General features: G+C 41.9%; 1 protein-coding gene across 1 annotated transcript in view; it reads left to right on the top strand.

The window, feature by feature from the left end:
* PTPRJ (protein tyrosine phosphatase receptor type J) overlaps window positions 1-15,456 on the top strand; it is a 166,691-nt gene extending 151,235 nt beyond the window's left edge. Inside the window, exons 16-25 of the mRNA XM_057552876.1 lie at window positions 322-363; window positions 908-916; window positions 1,014-1,101; window positions 1,654-1,744; window positions 3,825-3,898; window positions 4,004-4,138; window positions 6,871-6,990; window positions 9,995-10,155; window positions 11,481-11,616; window positions 13,429-15,456. Coding sequence (XP_057408859.1) covers window positions 322-363; window positions 908-916; window positions 1,014-1,101; window positions 1,654-1,744; window positions 3,825-3,898; window positions 4,004-4,138; window positions 6,871-6,990; window positions 9,995-10,155; window positions 11,481-11,616; window positions 13,429-13,587 — 1,015 coding nt within the window. The 3' untranslated portion in view covers window positions 13,588-15,456. The remainder of the gene's footprint in view (window positions 1-321; window positions 364-907; window positions 917-1,013; window positions 1,102-1,653; window positions 1,745-3,824; window positions 3,899-4,003; window positions 4,139-6,870; window positions 6,991-9,994; window positions 10,156-11,480; window positions 11,617-13,428) is intronic.
* Window positions 15,457-18,487: the final 3,031 nt, after the last annotated feature.

Below are 18,487 nucleotides of genomic sequence, written 5' to 3'. Positions count from 1 at the left end.
CAAAAACCAGAGCACTAAATAACAGAGCGTGGCTTTACGCTAGGGTGGTGCTGCTGATATGTATTTGCCCAGAGAAATTCCTACACATTGCTTGAGTAAGATTCTTCGATACTTTTAGACGGTATAAAAGAGAGTAACTTCACAGGCTTATACTCAGCATTTGCTGCTTAGACCGTTAAGCTTAGTATTCGTGAGCAGGATGTAATGCTGCGTATGAACTAATGCTCAGCGAAAAGGCATTTTGTAGATATACAAAGGGGACAAAGCACAGAATTAAGCTGTTTTGGATCTAATGGGTCTTTTTTTTTTCTTTCAAAACAGGAAAGATGCCAAGAACAATGACGTGTCCTTTTCTCAAATTAAGTAAGTCTCTAGAGTTATGCACCTTAATACATTTAATCCCTCAATCTATTCAGTGCCTATTTTGAGGTTTTTTTTTTTGATGGAAACTGCTGCCATTTTTCCTGATTGACAGGTTTGGACCTAATCATCCAGAAGTTCTTATTAGCCTCGTTATTCTGCAAGGAATCTATGTTTCCTAGTCTCCTGAAGCTAGCTTCCTTCCCGTGTTGTACAATGGCAAGGGGAACCATACTTTTGCCATATTGTCTACCAACAAATATATATTTTGTGATTCAAAAAAGGTTATGAAGATCTAGGAGGAGAGAACTTGCTCAAAGTCACAAAACCAATCAGTTATATAACAGGGTCTAGAAGTCAGATTTCCTGATTCATATTTCATTGTTTTGAAAATAACATTATAGTGCCACCACCTGCCACCGCCTGCCCACCCACCTATTGTATTATAGGTTTTCTTTGGGAAGATGTTTACTATCATCTCCAGAGTCATGGTTGAGTCATTTTTTTCTAACTGCTTATTTCTTTTCTTTCCTTTTCTATGATGAAGACCTAAAAAGTGAGTAAACGCTCCACTTTAAAAAAAAATAACTTGTATTTTTCTATTTTGAGCGTGAACTTGGTTGAATGCAAAAAATCCTGTTTCGTTTTCCTAGATCCAAGTTAATCAAAGTGGAGAATTTTGAGGCCTACTTTAAGAAACAGCAAGCTGACTCCAACTGTGGATTTGCGGAAGAATATGAAGTATGTGGCTATAAATGTTATGTTTTTAATTGCTCTACGTTTTTCCTGAAAGTTGGAAAACTGTTTCCGTTTTATGGTGAAGTTTTGGGTGAGAGGCAGCCCTCTTTGAGGGGAGAGAGAAGCTCTTGCATGTCCCCTGGGGGCCCCTCTGAAACCTCTTGGGGAGGATCCCTCCTTGCTTCATCCAGCTTCTGGAAGCCCCAAGCATTCTTGACTTGTGGCCATATAACCTCCATCTTCACATGTCTCCCTTGTATGTCTGTATCTCAGTGTCTTTTCTCCTCTTATAAAGACACCAGTGATATTGCGTTAAGGGCCTTGCCCTACTGCAGTATGACCTCATCTTATCTTGAGTACATCTGCGAAAGCTGTATTTTCAAATCAGATTTCATTCACACGTACCGGGGGTTAGAAGTTCTGCATATCTATTTGAGGGATGCAATGTTACCCATAACATCTCTGCATTCCCACTTTGTTCTGTCATACTCTCTGAGTAGTATAACTAACATTTGAACACTGAGTAAATGAACAACTCATATGTTCTGTTTTTAGGATCTGAAGCTTGTTGGAATTAGTCTACCTAAGTACGCAGCTGAACTGGCTGAGAATAGAGGAAAAAATCGCTATAATAATGTTCTACCCTGTAAGTTGTTTTTTCCACATTACTTTCCCTTTTTTCCGTCACTGGCATCACATCTCTAACAGTAGAGGGGAGAAGAATCCAGATACGAACTAACCACTTCCATAGCCATTCCTTAGTCACCTTCTGTGTGCTAAGCACGGTGTTTAGGCATATGCCATTGAATTCAATCCTCACAATAGCCTTAGGAAATAGGTAGTAGAATAGTCACTTAGCAGATGAGGAAAATGAGGCACAGAGTGGCTAGGTGATTTGTCCAGAGCCACACAGATAGTCATGGCGGGACCAGACTTGGACCGGGTCTGTCCGTTTCATTCAGGGAGAAGGCCAGAGTCTGTGCTTTGAACCCCTTTATTCCCACAGCTCTTTTATTTCAGTTAGTATAGTTCTGGAATGAAAGGGAGAAGGAGGAGGGCAGGCAGAGAGTAATGCTTTCTGTTTGTCCAGACATGTCTCTGGTTGGCTGCGTACGTTCCATGGCTAAATATGAATTACATTTGGGTTCATTCCTTTCTTTTTTTTTTTTTTTAATTGTCTGTTTTACTTGAAGTTGTGTTTTTATTTCCTGGCCTGAAATGTTAACCTCTGCCTAGATTCAGGATTTTCTAGCTCCTCCCTTCTTTCTCTTCATTCCTCGCCGCCCCTCCAGCACTTATATTGACAGCAGACATTGACTCATGCGTGTTCTGAGAGAAACGCTTTTAAAACTAGGCTGTCGGGATCTGCCTCAGCTCTGCGCTTTGAGGGTTAACTCAGGATTATTGGCCTGTTCTTGTGGATGTCTGTGGAGATTTTCAGAGCCAGAGTTTGGCTGTTGTTTTTATTGGGAAGATTTTAGGCTGAAACTCATGTTGGTAACTGGGTTTAGAATTGTTGTTATTTTGTTCAGGGGAGGGTGAGATAGCGGATAGTCAAAGACAGGGAAACATAGGAGCTGCTGCTTATAGCTCAGGCTGATAGTTGAGATTTTAAGGATATTATTTCATTTCCGGAGTTGGACAATTTTGTGTGTGTGTTTTTTGAGATGACAGTGTATAGGAAACATGAGAATTTTATGCTTTACATCCTTCCACTTATAGTAGTCTTTTTTAAAAAAATTGAAGTATAGTTGATTTACAATGTTCTGTTAATTTCTGCTGTACAGCAAAGTGATTCCATTTTATATATATATATATATATAACATATATATATATACACACACATTTTTTTCATATTCTTTTCCATATGGTTTATTATAGGATATTGAATATAGTTCAGTACAACTGTGTTATACAGAACCATGTTGTTTATCTATTTTATATATAGTAGTTTGAATCTGCTAATCCCAAACTCCTAATTTATCCCCCCACCCCCTTTCCCCTTGGATAACCATATGTTTGTTTTCTATGCCTGTGAGTCTGTTTCTGTTTTGTAAATAAGTTCATTTGTGTCATATCTTAGATTCCACATATACCACTTATAATAGTCTTATACATTCAGTTTATTCTTGCATTTGGGACTGTCTTTTTATGACAACTTTTTTTTATGAGACTAGAGCAAGTGTGAATGGCTTAACTGAGTATCTACCCTGCTGTAGTGGGAAGGGCACTGGATTTGAATTCTGACTGCCATTCACCAGATGAAAGTGCTTGGAAAAATCACGTAATCTCTCTGACCCTCAGTTTCCTCCTCTTTAAAATGGGCACAGAAGCTTGTAGTGTGGTTATGAGGAGTAAATAACGTTGCTGAGGGCCTTCCCTGGCTCATGGTACTCACCCAAGGATGGTAATAGTTGGTTTCACCTGAGAAGGCGGGCTGGAGTGGTTAAGACCTTGGGACCGGGTGCCAGGCTGCCCGGGTTCGAACTGTGGCTCTGCCACTGACTAGCTCTGCCCAGGGGATCGTGTAACTTCTCTGTGCCATAGTCACATCTGGTGACTGCGGGAATGAAATGAGGTCGTGGATGTAAAACGCCAAGCCATGCAGCTTCAAGGTGTGATGGAGACCCTGTGTTGCCGCTTTGTACTTTTTTCTCTTGTATTCAACTCACCTCACACCTTTGCTTCTATTCTAATATGGAACTTTTTTCTTTGAATGTCACAGACGATATTTCCCGTGTCAAACTTTCAGTCCATGCCCATTCAACTGACGACTACATCAATGCCAACTACATGCCTGTAAGTGGAGAGCGGGGCTCATAGTGCTGGCTGGCTAGGAGGAGGTCCTCAGAACTCCTCTTGCTGTCTCTTTGAGGTTGAATATGTGCTGCTTTCCATTTTTAGGGCTACCATTCCAAGAAAGATTTTATTGCCACCCAAGGACCTTTACCCAACACTTTGAAAGATTTTTGGCGTATGGTTTGGGAGAAAAATGTCTATGCCATTGTCATGTTGACCAAGTGTGTTGAACAGGGAAGGGTAAGTATCTTTTATTTTTATTATGATTCAGTTCAGTTCGTTCATTCATATTTACTGTGGTGGGAGGGTATCTTAAAAATGATTTGTCTTTTTTCAAAAAAACACTCCCCCAAACATTAGCACCTCTGTTCTTAGAAGTGTGTTTTCTGACTTTTTCTCCTCTAAGAGAAAAGTTTTAGAAAAACGTTAAAAAATTCTATGTTATCATTACCTTCCTTTGTGGCCAGTATTCATTAAGTCACTGCTGCTGGCATTAGTGAACAGCAGGGGTTGGGTTAGTGAGGCGGGAGAAGTCACGTGCAGCTCCGTTCTTCATCAGCTCTGTGAATGAGTGCAAGCCCGACCTGCCTCCAAGCAACCAGCTGCACCTGTGAGATGACCAATTTGACCAACTCAGTGATTTTCAAACTTAGTCTAGAGCATTGGGACCCTTTATGCAAAATTTCTGATGTATCCCCAGAGAAGTCTTAGCAGTTCCCTCTCCCTTCTGATGGCCTGGAATCCCCCCAGCCACTTCCATCAAAGATAAGGTTTCTTCTAGTAATAAAATCCCATCTTTCCATAAATGGACCAAGGAGAATTGAAAAACATGGGCTAAATTCAGAAAGTCTGTGCCTGAGGAATAGGACCTAATGTACTTTCTGAATTTTTTCATGTAGGTTCGTTACTTGAAGAATAGGATAGGAGTCAAGTCCCTTTTCTTTTTGGGCCATGCTAGTTCCCCAACCAGGGGTCAAACCCGTGCCCCCCTGCATTGGAAGGGCAGAATCTTAACCGCTGGACCACCAGGGAAGTCCCAAGGAGTCAAGTCCCTAAGCCAGTGGTTCAGAAACTTTAACGTGCATCAGAGTCACCTGGAGGGTGGTTCCGCCTCCAGAGTTTCTAATTCAGAGGGTCTGGGTGGGCCACCGAGTTGCATTTCTGACAATTCCCGGTGCTGCTCCAGGGTGCATGCTTTGAGTAGCACTGTCCCGGAGATAGTGCCAACCTGTCAGGCATCATTTCTTTTTTTTCTTCTTTTTTTAATAGTAGAGCTTTTATTTAATTAATTTATTAATTAATTTTTGGCTGCGTTGGGTCTTTGTTGCTGCACGCAGGCTTTCTCTAGTTGTGGCGAGCGGGCTCTAGAGCCCAGGCTCAATAGTTGTGACGCACGGGCATAGTTGCTCTGCGGCATGTGGGATCTTCCCGGACCAGGGCTCGAACCCATGTCCCCTGCACTGGCAGACGGATTCTTAACCACTGTGCCACCAGGGAAGTCCCTGGGCATCATTTCTTTTAATGTTCTGTTCTTTCACTTTAATTTAGCAGATGTTTATCCAGCCCCAAGTTATGTGTAACGTCCTGTGCTAGGGGCCGGGGTTGGAGGAAGGAAAGGTAACAAAGAACAGTTAAGAGGTGGTTCCCTTCTTCATATTATTTGTGACACAGAAGGTTGGGTTCTGCACCCACTTCTTGCATTAGAACAGGTTATTATGCAAACGAAAGGCCATTGCTTATGAATGCAAATAAACTTTATGGTGCTGTTGAGCCCAGGGCCTCACACGTGGAACATTCTCCTAAATATCTGTTAGATAAATGAAAACGACATAGTTAAATTAACGAAGAACAAGAAGATGAATTTAATGGGTCCTTGTTCATCATCAGTCGGAAGAGAAGTGGATGTTACTGACCCTGGGTGAAAGGGGAAGAGAGCCAGTGTATTTTCTGCACTAGATTCTCCATATATGTTATTTTTTCCTATGACAGCCCTGTGAGGTGTTATTATTTTATAGATGGGGAAACTGAAGCTTAGAGTTTAAGAACTTACCCACAAGGTAGTAACATAAATCCAGCGGGTAAGAGACAACCTGGGCAAAAGCTCCATGTCAGTGTGTGTCCCAGTCCTGTGTTCTTTCTTGGAGCAGTGGTCCAGAAGCCGGGATCTTTTAAAAAATACAGATCCCTGGGTCAGAGTCAGCATCTCTGGAGGTGGGAAGCAGGTATCTGTTTTTAAAGCAAAACAAACCTCCGAGGTGAGTCAGATATCAGTCCGGGTTAGAAACCATTGCAGGAGAGCACACTTTGGAAAGTTTAGAGAGAGAGTGTGTGTATATGTGTGTGTGTGTGTGTTTTCAGTCAGTTACTAAATGGGGATTCAGATAGTCTCAGAGAGCAGTTGTTTCCTGATTTTTATTTCTGTTCACATCTGCCCACTGACTTTATAAAAATCAAAGACCCCCAAATGATTTAATCTGATTCTCTTTACTGGTGTCCATATTTGTATTGCAATTAGTGTGTATCTAAAAGTATTGGGGAAAGTTCTCATTTCTTCTGCTGCTTAGGGTTATAGGTCAGTCAGAGAAGTTTAGTTCAGGGAGCAGTTAGTGGAATGGCTGCTGTAGGGCTGGGAGAGCTGGGTGGGCATGGTGTCGCCTGTGAAGGAACAGCTGCGGCTTAGCTCTGAGTCAGTTTTTGTGCAGAAATGGGGGCTCAGTGTTGGCTAGATCTTCTGATTTTTCAAGAGAAGCCAGAAACCTGGATTTTTATGGGAAAACTCCCAAATTTAAAAGAGTTGGCAGGAATCGCAAATTAAAAAAAAAACAAAATTCCAAGGGTCAGACAGAACCCACCTAAGGGATGGATTCAGACCCTGGGTGGTGCTAGTTTTCAATATCTGGTCTCCTTGTGAGGGTTTCGTGATGGTAGACGGTGTGATCTGAGTCTTTGTATAAAAACACATTTTATTCTAGACCAAATGTGAGGAGTACTGGCCCTACAAGCAGGCTCAGGATTATGGGGACATAACGGTGGCAATGACGTCAGAAATCGTTCTACCAGAATGGACCATCAGAGACTTCACAGTGAAAAATGTAAGTAAGAGCTCAAGAAGGATAAGTCTCATATAACATTAACATATATTAATTTTGGGGTGATAATTTTTGTGTTGGTATTAACCAATTTTTTTATGCATCAGAGTTATAGTTTTGCTTTTTTCTTTACAGAATAAAACAATCCATATCTGCATATACTCTAAGGCAACCCTTTGGCTTTGCTTTCTTAAAGAGAATTTCCTAAGTTGTTCTTAAATAAAGTGAATCTTTTTTTTTTTTTTTTAAAGACTTTCTTTTTAAATTTATTTATTTATTTCTTGATTTTTGGCTGTGTTGGGTCTTCGTTTCTGTGCGAGGGCTTTCTCCAGCTGTGGCGAGCGGGGGCCACTCTTCATCGCGGTGCACGGGCCTCTCACTGTCGCAGCCTCTCCCGTTGTGGAGCACAGGCTCTAGACGCGCAGGCTCAGTAGTTGTGGCTCACGGGCCCAGCCGCTCCGCGGCACGTGGGATCTTCCCAGACCAGGGCTCGAACCCGTGTCCCCTGCATTGGCAGCAGATTCTTAACCACTGCGCCACCAGGGAAGCCCTAAAGTGAATCTTAAGAGCACGGCTCAGCATCTGTACTCCTTTCCTTCCACTTCCAGGTGACCTGCTATAGAATTTTGTTACAAATCAAGGCCGTTTTGGATTATTTGGTTGGAAATATGACATCAGGAGTGGCTATTTGCTGTTGGAATAGTTTATAATGACAGTTACAATAATAGGATTCCAGGACATATACACATGGCCTCCCTTTCCCCAAAACGTTATGAAAACAAATGCAGTTAAATTGTGTAGGCATTCTAGGAAGTCAGTTTATGTGTCCTTTTAATTTTTTGAAGGATGTTTAAAAATAGAATCAGTGTCATGAGCAACATTGATATCTTTTGATGGCTGCATAAATCAATATAACCCTCTGCAGTTTATATCAAAGGCATAAAAATATCCATCCCTGTTTGATCTAGTGGTTCCAAGTTTGAGAATCTGCCCTAAAGAAATAATCTGAAATATAGGCGAAGGCTTATTATTCATAAAGATGAATCTGAGTATTATTTATAATGGGGGCGAAAATTTGGAAACCGTGAAAATATCTAGCTTTCGGAGTATAGATAATGAAACTATAGATTATCTAGTCACTGTATCATTATTCAGCTATTAGAAATGATGGCTATGGAGACTGCATAATTACCATGAGGAGAAGTTAGAGTGTAATTAAGTGAAATATACTAGGAGACAAAATTTTATGCACATTATGAATAGTGCATAGAAGAAAAGCCTGGAAGTAGATTTAGTAGAGTTGCGTTTTATGAGGGGTTGGTGGGCTGGTTTCTAGTTGATGAGAATTATCCTTGAAGATTTCATAAGTCATTTCATGCTACACTGTTGTAGTATATTAACTCTTTGCTAATTGCTGTGTCTCAAAGGCTCTGGCCTCCATTAATACTTATTTCAATTCCTCTCCTGGAGATGCCGTCAAAGCAGTTAATCATGTATTGAATGAGTCATATAAATAATGCAGTTCACCATAGCTGAGAATCCCTTAAAATGTCATACTTATTTCTATAGATTTCACCCATTTTAAACAGACTGGCTTATCCTTGGTTGCTTTCACTGCTTGGAGTTTGCCCTTGTGGAGGGGAATTGTGGGTAGAATTGTCCACATCATTAAAAAAATTACTATTATTATTATTTTTATTAACTAAATCCAGACTTTATTCTAAGTTCATATTTTTCCACTAAAGCCCTTTCCAGTTCAGGATCCAATCCAGGATACCACATGGCATTTAATAAAATATTATTTTTAATTGTACAAAATGCATGAATATATTTTCCCTTTAAAAAGTGGGAATATAACTGATAGGTCTGAAAGTGTCCTTTGACTGCCACCTCTAACCCGAGCCTCTTTGCTCTTCTGTGGAGATAATACTGAAAATCTGACCTTCCCCTCAGCTCTCTCCTTCTCCCCTCTTTTCTCTCATGGCTGGTTTCTTTCTTTGGATGAGTACTTATAATTAAATCTGTGAATGTTATGTTCATGCGGAACGGGACTTCACAGTACCCTCTTCCCTCACTGCCCTTTTTTCTTACTGTCTTCCACATTTTGAATAATGTGAATGTACTGCTTTTGTAATGTATATACATTAAAAAAAAAAGAAGCTTCAAAGGGTAGCTGTCATAAAGAAGATGGAAATGCCAGCAGACCAGATGTAGGTACACACAGGTGAGGCCAGTGCCCAGGTGTAGGCATAATGAGTACAGTTGAATCAGGAATGGGAATGGCCCAGCCTGGGCAGAGTTCTGATAATTAAAGGTATATGCTTTGGTCCCTGTAGGAAACCAGTCTGTGTAATAACTAACTCTGTTATAATAAGCTTCACTTTCTATTGTTTATCTGAAGTCGAAATAGATGCTTTTTGGGGGAAGCCCTTTCTCAAACCCCTACAGTTCTAAATATTTACTTGGTGCTTGCCAGTTGCCTATCACTTTATTAAATTCTTTGTAAGATGTGAATTATGAGGCAGTTCTTGCCCCGAAGGCACTGACTATCATAGTTGTATTTGTATAAATTCATTTTTGGTCAGTGACATTTCCAGGTGGGCTCAAGGGGTGGGGTTTATGAAGCTCTAAGGAGGTGTAGGTGTAAGAATGTGAGCACATGATTGGCAGGAGGCTGGATTGGAAGGGGAAGATTCTGAACTCAAAATCGAAGGATGAGAGACTTCTGCCTCTGAGCTGAGTGTTAGAGAAGTTGTTTCACTTCTTGGAACCTTTCTCCTCCTTCTTTAAAGGGGGATAGTAAACCCTCCTGCTTGGCATGTTATGAGGATTTGATGAGTACATCGAAGTCCCTGCAAGCACTGTTGTACCAATGTACAGTTCTAATTTGTGGTCGTAACCACTTCTGCTGAGCTGCCTTTCAGCTGAGCCGTGCAGTTCAGTCTTCAGGTACTGCTTGATCTAGCTTGCTTGCTCTCTGGATCTTACCTCTTTTCTTGGCTTTTAGATCCAGACAAGTGAGAGTCACCCTCTGCGTCAGTTCCATTTCACCTCCTGGCCTGACCATGGCGTTCCCGACACCACTGACCTGCTCATCAACTTCCGGTACCTTGTTCGTGACTACATGAAGCAGAGTCCCCCTGAGTCACCGATTCTGGTGCACTGCAGGTATGCAGATGGCTGTCCATGTGTGACAGATTTCAAACGTAATTATAATATGGACACTTTTGAAAAAAAAAAAAACCCTAAGAGGGACTGCAATAGGTATTTACAAATTCAAGAAAGGTTTGGATAAGGGACCAATAAAGAAGTAGGGCTTATTCCCTAAGCCTTCGACTTTAGAACGGCGGTCGGCAAATTATAGCCTGTGGGTCAGATCTGGTCACCTGCCTGTATTTAAAAAAAAATCGTAATATATTTTAATTTCTTTCTTATTTATAATATTTTGTTTTGAAATATTTCAACCTTACAAAAGTATGGAGAATAATAACAATTTAATCAAGCACGACATGATGCCATATATGTTTCTTTTTGTTAATAATACATTACAGATACAATTAGTCTCTGCTTACTAGTCTTCTATCCCATTCGCCTTCTTACATAGGTGAATGTGGTCCTAAAGTTGGTCTGTATCATTCCCTTCCATGCTTTTATATTTTATTACATATGTACGTAACTCTATGGTTTTATATAGCTTTAAACTTTTACCAGATTTTATAAAGTATACATCATTCTGCAACCTGTTTTGTTTAGCATTTTGGTTTGCTGTTTAACAATGTTGAAACACATAACTCTAGTTCATTTTATTTATTTAAAAATATTTTTTCCACATATAAAAACTGCATGTAAATTAATGAATACAACCTGATGAGCTTGGAGATGAGTATACCCCTGTGAAACCATCACCACAGTCTAAGTCACCAGACAGCCAAGTCTGGTTTTGTAAATACAGTATTATTGGAACACAGCCATGTCCATTTGGTTACATATTGTCTATAGTTACTTTTATGCTATAGTGGCAGAAAGAGTGGATTTGCAAAGTCTGCAAAGCTGAAGATATTTACTCTCTGGCCCTTAACAGAAAAAGTTTGCCACCTTCTCCTCCAGAACAATAAGAAATTAGCTTTGAAGCTGAAGGAATTGATTTTAGGACAGAAGAAGGGAGGGACTTTGTTGCCCTCTGGGGAGTAAATTGATGAAACTTGCCATCCTAGATACAGTGGTGACTTGAATGGGACTGAGATTCAAGACGCTCTAGCAAGGTGTTTTATTTGTGGCATTTGACATGAAAGTAACTTTAGGACTTGGGCCCCAGTTCTAAGCTAGTACAGTCTGACTTGAAAGTTTTCAATCGAGCCAATTGGTAATGGTCCTGGGCTTGACCCTCAAAGCCTGATAGCGGAGGAGAGTAAGATATATGTATAAATGGGGAAATGGGAGTTTTACAGTAGAGGTAACCCATGCTGACAATGCTCATTTCCCCTTTTTTTCAGTGCTGGGGTGGGAAGGACGGGCACTTTCATTGCCATCGATCGTCTTATCTATCAGATAGAGGACGAGAACACTGTGGATGTGTACGGGATTGTGTACGACCTTCGAATGCACAGGCCTTTAATGGTGCAAACAGAGGTGAGCCCAATGTCTGTGTTTGACAATTACCCCTTCCCGTCTGTGTTTAAAAGATGGCATCATGTCACACACTTGTGTTAAAATATTCCACTCTTCCAGATCTTTCTGGCTCTTGGCTGTGAGGTGGATTTCTTTCAAGACCTTAAAGTGATGTGGGATTGAACTACCCCACGATACCCGATGCAGTGACATAGTCGTCCTGATAGCAGCAATGCAGCTACAAACCGAGACAGTATCAGGATTCCTCACCTTCCTGCCACTGACTCACCAAATAATCTTAGCAAGTCTCTGAACTTTGGCTTCCGGGTTTTAAACTCATAAAACTGGTCTCTTCAACTCTTGATTTCTAAGAAGGTCTGACCATTCTTAAAATAAGCTAATGAAATGGACTTATCAAATATTAATGATATGAAATAGGATAATGCTGCTTTAAGCTTTAACACAGCAATATATCCTCACCCTGCCTTGTAAATGTTAAAGAACATCAATCATCATAGCTACAGGAGGATGGTGACCAATTGGGAAAATGCATGCTTAATATCTACAGTGTCATTTATGTGAAACTGTTGGGTTTGGCTTTCCCTGAAATGTTCCTGATAAACGATGTGTTCAAGGCATGCTCTCAACATGTGTATTGGGAAATAGCCTTCCTCAAAGCTGTCGGGATGAATGCTCCCTGGCCAGGATAGAGCAGAATATTAATCTTGTATCAGGCCGTCACCCTGAACCAATTCAGAACTCTATGAGTATGTGCTGTGTTTCCGAGTCCTGCAGGGAATGTTCCGGAGGCCTGGGTGCGTTGTGTGCTTTGGGGTGGCGCAGCATGGCTGTGGTGGGAAGAGTGGAAGTCACCTCCTGCGTTGGTGGGGACAGAGATCTTCTATTTCCTGCTGTAATTAACATATAGAGTCGTAATTCTCAATCTTTTATCCGCTTTTGAGAAACACAGAAATCTTATACCTGCTTACAAATTTTCTCATCCCTTTTTAAAATATTTTGAAAATAATATAAATTTTTTCATATCAAAAAAATTTAACAGTACAGGATTATACAGAGGACATTTTTCTCTTTTACTTTTTCTTCCCCAATTTCACTCCCTAGAGGTAGCTAGTGTTTACAGCTTGCATATGTCTTTACAGGCTTCTTTATGTACCTCTGTTAAAAAAATGTATACACATACACACACACAGAGAGCATATTTTAAAAACTGGATCTTATTTTGTAGGTAATGCTGCCCTGTGATGTTTTTCTCCTCTAACAGCATTATGAATATCTTTCAGCATACACCCTTTCTTCCTCTTTTTAATGGCTACCTGCAGATTCTGATGTGCTTGCCTGAAGCATGGGGACCTTCAGGTCTACCCCAATCATTACCCCTGTCTCTACACCCCTTTCAGGATGGGGACCCCCAACTCAGCCCTGACCATCCCCCTTTAACCCACCCCCTCTGTTGAGAATCACAGCTTACTCATTCTCCACTTCCTCCCTAGCCAAGAAAACCCTGCTGGACTTTTTAGTGCATTATTTCCTCCACATTCTTTCTTTGCCCTTCCCCAATATTCTGATACTTTACCTTGGTGCCAGGAGGTGCGGGGAGTGCGCCGCTCTCATTGAGAACCATTAATGATGAGAACCTTGCTGTCTGTGGTTTCAGATTTCACCACTATATTACTACCCCTTGACCTACGTGAACTTGGAGTGTTCGCTGTGGGGTGGGTGGGGTTGGAGGGCAGTAATCTGTTTGAAAAAAACCTTGGGTGCTCATCTTCGGGACCTGTGCTCATTTGTTTTCTCTCTTTCTTTTTCTAACAGGACCAGTATGTTTTCCTCAATCAGTGTGTTTTGGATATTATCAGATCCCAGAAGGACTCGAAAGTAGATCTCATCTACCAGAACACAACCGCAATGACAATCTACGAAAACCTTGCACCAATGACCGCGTTCGGAAAGACAAATGGTTACATTGCCTAAATTCCAAAGGAAAACCTTTCTGGAGTTAACCAGACCGTCACACCCACAGCAAAGGAAAATGCCCCGATGTTGACATGTTTTTATATGTCTAGTATCCTAATTCTTTGTTCCGTTTTGTTAGAACTAATTTGAGAGTGTGAAGCTGCACATGTGAAACATGACAAATGAGAAGTTGGGGCTGTCAGGGGCTGTGGATGGGTGGTGAGCAAATCAACTATGTTTCTGATTATCAGTGGGATGAGTTCACTCTTTTTTTTTTTCTTGAGAATTACAGAACACCAGGAAAAGTGAGCTATGATTTTTTTTTTTCTTTTACAAGACATTCTTTTTTAAAAAGACTATTTTATATGATTCACACGCTAAAGCCAGGATTGTGTTAGGTTGAATATATTTTAAGTATCAGAGGTCTATTTTTACCTACTGTATCTTGGAATCTAGCTGATGGAAAATACATAATTGTGGATGATTATCATGTAGGGAGGGCTACGTGGTACCTCTCCTGCCTGGGTTTTCTATTTGAACATGTGCCTTTTCTGAATTATGCTTCCACAGGTAAAACTCAGTAGATCTCTATTTTTGTATTGAATCTCATAATTGGACTATGTGGAATATTTAAACAGTAGTTTAGTATTAGAGGTTCCACCTTCTCAGTAACATTCCTGTTCTCATTTGATTAGAGGAGATCCTCCCCAACTTCCCCCATCCCCTGTTTTGTGCTCTATTCTTTCTTCCCTTTTCCCCTCCTATTTTTCCCCAAAGACACTTCTGATGGCCACATTTTCTGCCCATTGGTTGAGCAAGAGTGGAAACTAAATTATCACCGTGAGAATTTCGGGGGGGGAAGGTCAGGGGGAAGCAGAGGAACCCTTCAGTGATACAATAATCTTTTATTGTCCCCATTTGATCTTTTTTCTCATTTCTGTATGTGGTAAGAAGGATTATTTAAAGGTGCAATATGTGACTTAGTGATTCATGATGCTCTAGGTTTTTAGTAACGTTTTACTCAGGTTGGCATTTTATGTGTCTCTGTGTGTCCGTGTATGTGTGTGTGTTTTTAAAAGCGTGGCAATCTGCGAACACTTCCGTGTGAAAACAGTGTCAGATGAATCCCTCCTTCCGTAGAGTCTACTGGCTTTAGTCTGTATCTGCAGTGACACATACCTGTATCTGCTGTATATATATATACTAAACTCTTAAAACAGTCATTCCTTGGAACTGAGGTGTACAAAGTTCGAATTTGTATCAAAGATGTAATTATTATTTTTAAAACTTCTTTTCACTATACTGCTGCTGTAATTACTTTGATTTTTTAAAGTGTAGATTGATTTTTGTTGTTGTTGTTTTTGGCTTTCAGGTATGTGTATCCACCGAGAATTTCAGAATCTATGTGGATTTATTTTATTGGTACATAATCTGTAAACTTTTCAAGGCATTAACACGAAAGGATTTGTTTCTTTTTATTTTATATTGTGGCTCAGGTTATATTTTGAAGATGTGTTGAGTTTCTCCTCCAATAGGCAATGAAGTGTACAAGGTCTTATGAAGGAATGACCAAGTCCCTGGAGTCCTGTGGCCGTTTCCCACAGTCATAAATCCTGCTGTAAACATAGGACGATGTGTCCTATTGAAAATGGGAGTGGGGTGCCCTGGTCACCGTGGATCTGTGGGAACCTGTCTCCTGACCCTGCCATGCTCCTTAACTCACCGGCACTTCGATCACTGACTGGACATTTGGGTATTTTAGGGTCACGAAGGGGGAACCACCGCGTACAGAAAGCCCTTGATTCGATTCAGAGGTCGAGTGTTGCACGTCTTTTGTCTCCCTCTCCCTTTGAGGTACTGAAAGAAATAAAGGAGAAGTGGTGATGGTGTCGTGTTTTGGGAGAACCTTATTTCCCAAATGGAAATTGCACTTTTTGCTGAATCCTTTGCTGTCTTTGGTAGAAAGCAGTTTGTTCAGTATCAGGCCCTTGGAGGAGTGGGCTGGCCAGGCCAGGCCAGGCTGGGTCCTCCTCTTTGGCTCTGAAGGTCTGCATCAGGGAAGCCGTGCCGTCCCGGGGTGTTGAGTGAAGCTGGGTTTGGGCGATTGCTTCCAAGCCTTCACACTTGGAAGGCTGCCCCTTGCACGCAGATCTTGGAGAGTTCCGTAACTTCTTCAGTGGTCCCTGTTCAGGCAGCAGTTCTGTGGGTCACACCCCTTCCCACTCCAATTTGTCAGGAAACCACGGTGATGGGTGCCAGTGTACCAAATCCCATGTAGATGTACGCCCTGCCCACATCACTGCCGCTGCCATGGAGAAGTCAGAGGGAAGGACTTAACTCGAAAAATTCCTTTAAAAGATGAAAGCAACAATAATCATAAACATATTGTGTCAAAATGCAAAAACCAGAAATCTTCCTCCCTTCCGCCTGGGATGATCTTGGGAAATGGGCAGCAGCCACTCTCAGACGTCATTCCCAATCCTGGGAGGAAGGCTTGTGGTGGAGAGGCCTGGATTCCAAATGGGCAGGTCACACGAAGGTCACGATGCTTCTCTGCATCCTGAAGAGACCTGGCGATGGGCCAAGGGTGGGGGGGGGGGTTGGTGAGGGTATTTATAGCACAGTGAAAAGGGAAGATTAATGTGTAAATATAAAGGACACCCGGGCTGGGGGTTGGTCCCAGAAAAGAGAAAGTGCTTTTGAGCTCCTGCCCCCAACCCTTCCAGGAACAATGGAACAGTGAACAATGAACTAAACTTTGAGGAGTCCAGTGGAATCGTGGGGATGGTGTGATCGCCCTTGCTTAGTATTTGACAGTTGCATACAGAAAGCCAGCCAGGATGGGATGAGTTAGTTTGGGGGATTTGGGCCATTGATATCTTCTCCCAAGAGCAAGGACGTTTTGTCTGCAAAGTTAAATCTTGTGATGATTGGCACCAGTAGGAAATGACATTTGGGTCTGTTCCCTGTGGCCATGTAACAACCATTAGATTTTGGCATAATTGACTCCACTGGATTTGGGCATCACCAAGTCAGAGGCTCCTGGGGTTGGGGCCAACTATGCAGATGATTCATGTTTGTTTTTCATCTGGGATGAAAAAGCCTGGTTTTCTTTTGAAATGCTTGATTGCACTTGCTGAGCTAAACAAGTCTTGGTGACTGATGTTGATTTGCCTCCAAAGTCCAAGTTCTGAGTTTTCAGACTATGTGTAGCAGTCGAGTACTTAACATACTGTAGCTTTTTTTCCCTTGGGGGCACCTATGAATAGCATATGTTGATGTGGACTCTAAAACTGTAATTTTCTTGTAACTATTTTGGAATGATGCATATTTCTAATGTTTGTTATACTTGTACAGAGTATTGCTGTTGGTTGCTTTTTTTTTTGGTTTGTTTTTTAAGGAAAAAAATGGCCTGAAAAAAACATTTTTAAAAAGACTTATAAATACCAAATATAAAAAATGTCAACACATTATGCCTCTGTTTGACTTTCCCCCCTCCTTGCTTTATGTCCAAATCATTTCACTTATCCAGCGGTTTAGTTTCCTGCATTCAGCTGGGGCATCCTTAACAAAAACACGTTTCCCTTGGGATTTTCCCACATCCTTTTGGTTTGCTAGGGCTGCTGTAGCAAAGTACAACAGACTGGGGGGGCTTAAACAACAGAAATTTATCATCTCACAGTTCTGGAGGCTAGAAGTCTGAGATCAAGGTGTCAGCAGGTTGGTTTCCTCTGAGGCCTCTCTCCTTGGCTGGTGGACGACCATCTCCCCCTTTGTCTTCACGTGGTCGTCCCTCTGTGTGTCCTAATCTCCTCTTCTTATAAGGACAGCAGTCACAATGGATTACAGCGCACTCTAATGACCTCGTTTTACCTTAGTTACCTCTTGAAAGAGTCTGTCTCCAAGTACAGTTGCGTTCAGAGGCACTGGGCGTTAGGACTTTAACATAGGAACTTTGGGGGCACATAATTCAGCCCGAAACACACACGGAGGGTGGTGAAGTGGAGACCTGGGGGGAGTGAGTGTGCAGCTAAGGTGTGGCTGCCTGTGCTCACAGAGGGTCGGACGTGGGTCTGCAGATGGACAGACACCCACTTGGGGGTGGCTTATATGCCTTAGGCAAGCCTCCAGGAGTTTTAGAGGGTTTTCTGGTTGGGGGATTTGGGGAATCTCAGAATTGCTGGGAGACGGTGGCAGTTTGGGTACTTTTTCTTTCATCTCGCTCCCTTATGCCTTGATGCAAACTCTAAGTAGACTGAGATGATTCTAAGATCTCCCTTATTCCTCTTGCCTGAAACAAATTAATCCATTCAACAGTGATGTACTGAGTACCTACTATACACCAGCCACTGTACCTTGGTGGCTGAAGGTTCTACCGTGAACAAAATGGATAGAAATCTCTGCCCTCATGGAACTTACATCCTGGTAAGAGGAGGCAGACAAACAACATACGTAAATGAAAGCTTTAGTATGTTAGATGATGAAAATATGGAGAAAAATAGCATTTCACACCCAGACGCACCAACTGGTTTTCACACACAAGGCAGCGCAGCTACATCGTGTCAAGAGGAAGTGTCGCCACACACTGTCCACTCAACCCCTGCCTTATTTACTGTTTGGACGGCGGTGCCCACTCCTCGGGTCCATCAGGGACACAAAGGGTGAACGCAGCACAAGTCCTGCCCGTAAGAAGCGGACAGTCTAGAGGGAGGGGCCAGGGGCACGTGTGATGCAAACGCACAACAAACCCCACGAAATACTGGAGGCGATAAAGGAACAGGTGACAGGGGTCCCAGGAGCATAAGGAGGTGGCATGTGAGCCAAGTCTTAAGCAGGATTTTAGTTGGAGGATATAAGGGGGGGAGGCAGGGGGTCAATGTGCCCTCTTGGAGGATGGTGAGGGCTTCAGGATGAGGGC

The sequence above is a fragment of the Balaenoptera acutorostrata genome, chromosome 9, assembly GCF_949987535.1.
Source record: "Balaenoptera acutorostrata chromosome 9, mBalAcu1.1, whole genome shotgun sequence".
Taxonomy (NCBI): Eukaryota; Metazoa; Chordata; class Mammalia; order Artiodactyla; family Balaenopteridae; genus Balaenoptera; species Balaenoptera acutorostrata.
This window is presented reverse-complemented; position numbering and strand designations above follow the sequence as displayed.